Source organism: Phyllobates terribilis, unplaced genomic scaffold, assembly GCF_046119375.1.
Source record: "Phyllobates terribilis strain yellow unplaced genomic scaffold, ASM4611937v1 Scaffold_25__1_contigs__length_18738178, whole genome shotgun sequence".
In the NCBI taxonomy this organism is placed as follows: Eukaryota; Metazoa; Chordata; class Amphibia; order Anura; family Dendrobatidae; genus Phyllobates; species Phyllobates terribilis.
In genome coordinates this window covers 5,612,894-5,617,509 of record NW_027362785.1, presented here as the reverse complement: position 1 = coordinate 5,617,509, position 4,616 = coordinate 5,612,894, and the positions used below count along the sequence as shown (strand labels likewise).

At 46.2% G+C, this 4,616-nt stretch overlaps 1 protein-coding gene across 1 annotated transcript; it reads right to left on the bottom strand.

Moving 5' to 3' along the window:
- Positions 1 to 337: 337 nt before the first annotated feature.
- Positions 338 to 3,124, bottom strand: LOC141176420 (E3 ubiquitin-protein ligase TRIM39-like). Its single transcript, XM_073660403.1, has one exon. It carries the CDS (start codon positions 3,063 to 3,065, stop codon positions 1,497 to 1,499), a length of 1,569 nt encoding a protein of 522 aa, XP_073516504.1. The 5' UTR covers positions 3,066 to 3,124; the 3' UTR covers positions 338 to 1,496.
- Between the last annotated feature and the right edge of the window lie 1,492 nt (positions 3,125 to 4,616).

The window sequence follows — 4,616 nt, the reverse complement described above, 5'->3', positions numbered from 1 at the left end:
TCAGTATCACACAGGAGAGGATTAGATACACGGCTCAGCAGACAGTATCACACAGGATAGGATTAGATACACGGCTCAGCAGTCAGTATCACACAGGATAGGATTAGATACACATGGGCCCATGTGAAGCTCTTGCTCAGCTATGGAGGATGATGGTTTCCAGTCTCTCCGCTCCCCGGGTCGTTGCTCGTGTTATGATGTTAGTGATTTCCTTTATGGCTTCGTTCCTCGTTTTTCCTTCCATCACACGGCGCAGGGGTCCTGAGAGCCGGACCGGGGGACAATGTGCGGGGTGTATCTGTGGCCTCACCTGGCTCTGCTGCGTCACCGCCTCTGTCCGTCCCATAGAGTTCAGCAGCAGCGTGTATGTGATACTGCCATTGTTTTATGGGGTTTTATTTTTTTTTTGTTGTTCATTGTTTAGTAAAAATGACCTTAAAAATATTCTAGATGTCGGTACAATTATGGTGATGACAAACATTACAACTTTCATGCTTCAGAGAAATTGTACGCTTGCTGCCGGCTTCCTCTGCAGATACCTACGAATCGGTGAGCCTTTACAAAGTCATGAATCTTTGTTATATAATCCTTGACCTTCCTTCTCTCCCAAACACCATTTTGGTAACTGCTTAGCTCATGCTGTTTTAGAAGCTGCTTTGAGCTGCTGCTCTCTCAAGAATCTCTGCTCAAACACTATTTACATATACTTCCCTGTCTTTATAAGGCAGAGGTGAGGGGGAGCAGAGAAGCTCACACATGAAGAAAGTTTGTAAATAGTGTTTAAGCAGCAGTTCAAAGCAGTTTCTAAAAGAGCATGAATTGTTAGGCTCACCTGGTGTGATGGATTCATGAAGCTACAAGTCATTGTGGACCTTTGTAAATAGTGTTTAAGCTGCAGTTCAAAGCAGTTTCTAAAAGAGCATGAATTGTTAGGCTCACCTGGTGTGATGGATTCATGAAGCTACAAGTCATTGTGGACCCATGGACACAAGAGTTGTTGGCATAACAGACTGGAAAGCTATGATGGATAGCAGACAAACAAGTGAGGCAGCACACACTAGAAGCCACATAACCAGGAGGGCATATGTACAGGAATACAGAAGGCCCGAAGCAGGACATAGATGTAGATAGCAGAATTCGAACAGTTTGTGATGCTCACAACATGTGATAGGTTATCCAAGTAGAGGGTTAAACAGCAATCACTGGAGTTTCTGCAAAGGTGAGCTTACTAATTGGTCAACCTATTGTTTGCCATATGCATCGTGAACTGAAATGCAAAGATGCTTATGGCAAACAATAGGTCAACCAATGAATCTTGAGGAGCGGTAGGTGCTGAGTGAGAATTAATAGAAACCTGAGGAAATGACAGTAAATGATGGGAAACAGCAGCCGAATCCATTACAGTCTCAATTCTCCAAGGGGTCTGTTGAGAATTAGGCCTTGGGAAAAGATGTCCATGAGGAACGCCAGGCCAATTGTGAGTCAGACATGGAGCCTCATCCCAACAACAAACAGCCAATGTCCATTCCTGTAGCTACATATAGTTTTCCAGAATGTAAGCCAAAAGCTGCAAAGAGCATGCTGGTAAAGTTGGCATTAAAGGTGTGTAAATGTCTTAAAGGGTCATTCAGCTCATAAAAGGACAGTCTGCCCTCGTCATAGTCCAGACATACCAGCAGCCTGTCATACGAAGCAACGTGTGGCACCGGGACATCTTTACCGTCATGTCTGGCGTAGATTTTATTACCGTATCTGTACAAGCACCAGGATTTGTCAGTGTCTCCAATCAGGGACTCCTGCCCCCTCCTGGCTATGCTCGAGTCGCACACCCCGACCCTCCAACCCCCTGACTCACTGGTCTTCACCGCCCAGTAATACCTTCCAAAGCTAAAATTCTCCATGCTTAGAAACATAGAATAGTCAGCCCCGTCCGGCGTCGGCTTTCTGGCCCCATCCTTGTCCCATGAGATATCGGCATTGTTACAGATGGTTTCCGCAGCCAGGGTTATGTTGGTCGGCTCGTACATATAAATCCCTTTCTCCACACTTGTCACTATATTAGAGATGTTTTGAAGAGCAGATTTTAGGTCTACGGCTGCTCGTAGATCGCCTTCACATCGAGCCTCCTCTAGTTCTGTGGCTTCTTCCCAATGGTTGACCTCACAGAAGTCGTCCTTCTCGAGCTCCTCATCTTGTAGGACCATGAGTGAGTCGTTTATGCTCATGAGCTTCTCTACGTCCTCGATCCTCTTGGACAGCTCGTCGTTCTTTTTCTCCAGCCGTTGGATCAGATGAGCGTTCGATCGTGACACCATCTCCTCCTGTCTTATGATCTCGCTCAGGACTCTCCTCTCCAGGATTTCGAGCTGATTCCTGAAATTCTGAAATTGACCATTGACTCTCTTCGACACCACCTCCATTTTTTCATGCGCTCTGCTGCTGTGCTCCTGCAGACTCTGTATTTTTCTTTGACTTTTCTCCTGCATGGATCTGAGTTTCTCTCGCTTGTACATCAGCTTCTTCTTCTTATGCTCTACAGCCTTTTTTAGTGGCTCAACTTGATGCCTTGTATGATCTCCATCCACCCAGCAGGACTCACAGATACAACACCTGTCCTCCTTGCAGTAATATTCCAGGATCTTCTCATGGACGGGACACTTTATCTTCCTTAGGTCTGTACTCGGGGGTAATAAAGTGTGCCCCAAGGCCTCCTTGTTGTGTCTCGTCACGTGTTTGTGACACATGAAGGTTTCACACTGCAAACAGAATTTTTCTGCAGGAACAGATAAGTCACAGAAGGTGCAGAAGATCCCGGTCTCCTTTCGGTCAGACAGAGTACAAGCCTCGGCCATATTGTGCAACCTGTAGTTTCTTATGAGTTCCGGTCTTCTTTTAAATCTCTGCTGACATTCGGGACATCTATGGTCATCTTCATCTTGATGGTCAAATGTTTTGGTGATACAATCCCGGCAGAAGCTGTGTCCACAAGGTAGCGTTACGGGATCCTTATAGATGTCCTTGTGAATGGAGCACACTAGCTCATCTGTCAGATCTACGGCCGCCATCGTGAAAGGAGTATTGAGCTGTTTGTCGGACTTTGTTCTTTTGTGGGTGTAAATAGTTTCTTCAGACGCCTACAATTATCCAGGTCCAGTGTAAATTACAAAGGTAGAACAGATAAGAGAACTCTCCCAGCTTTATATATCCGACAGAAAAGTGTAAGTTCATCATTGAACATTTCAGGTTATGGGTACGTAGGCCTGGTACGGTCAACCAGGTGGAGCATGTTGATGATGTGGCGTCTCTACGTTAACCCTCCTACATTGGACCTTTGCTCCCTGAGTATTTACAGATTTGCTTAGACTCAAAGAGGTACCAATTTTTTAAATTTGATCAAAACGTAAATTCCCTTCCAACACTATGTCCCGGATCACTGAATTGTTAAAGAAGGGTTTCCAAACTTATTAAATTTTAGGTTTAATATCCCCCCCCCCGAGAAAAATATAGTATTTACAAAAAAGATGAAATGATAAAAAGGCGAAAACACAAGGCAAAAACAGAAAAGGGATACAACAATGAGGCTCTTACGATTAGATCAAGGAGTGATTAATTCCAGAGGAGATCACCGCGGGAATGAGAACAGTTGTCTCTACTTGGTCTGACCATGAGATGATCTGGAGGAGAAATTGTTGAAGGGTTTCATCCTCGCCCCTCATGGCTCCTCCTGGTCAGGATTACTAATTGTATGCAAGGAATATAGGTGAAAAGACATAATTACTAGTGGAACAATATGACCGCCATATGTCCAAGCAGACATTCACCATCCTGGACACCAAACACAACTATGATACATCCAGAATTTGGGTTGATATCACATTTCTGTGGTTTCCCAAGGTCAAAAATCCTGGCGCTTGAACCCACTGAAGCAATTATGCCCCCCAATCCCAGATAATATCAGAGGATAAAGGTGATACCAGATTATTATCGATATGGCATCTGCATTACTGCCAGGTGATGTCTCTGGAGGAGTGATTGTCCGGAGAAGTCCTGGGTCGGCCAGAAGTAAAGCCTCCTGAGACCACTCATGTGCAGAGGCTTCTCATCCATGGAGGGGGCTCACTCACAATGTGCGGGGACTTCTCATCCATGGAGGGAGTCACTCACAATGTGTGAGGGCTTCTCATCCTTGGAGGGGGTCACTCACAATGTGTGGGGGCTTCTCATCCATGCAGGGGATCACTCACAATGTGCGGGGGCTTCTCATCCATGCAGGGGATCACTCACAATGTGCGGGGGTTTCTCATCCATGGAGGGGATCACTCACTATGTGCTGGGACTTCTCATCCATGGAGAGGATCACTCACCATCTGTGGGGGCTTCTCATCCATGGAGGGGATCACTCACAATGTGCTGGGGCTTCCATCCATGGAGGGGCTCACTCACAATGTGCTGGGACTTCTCATCCATGGAGGGGGTCACTCACAATGTGCTGGGACTTCTCATCCATGGAGGGGATCACTCACAATGTGTGGGGGCTTCTCATCCATGGAGGGGATCACTCACAATGTGCGGGGGCTTCTCATCCATGGAGGGGGTCACTCACAATGTGTGGGGGC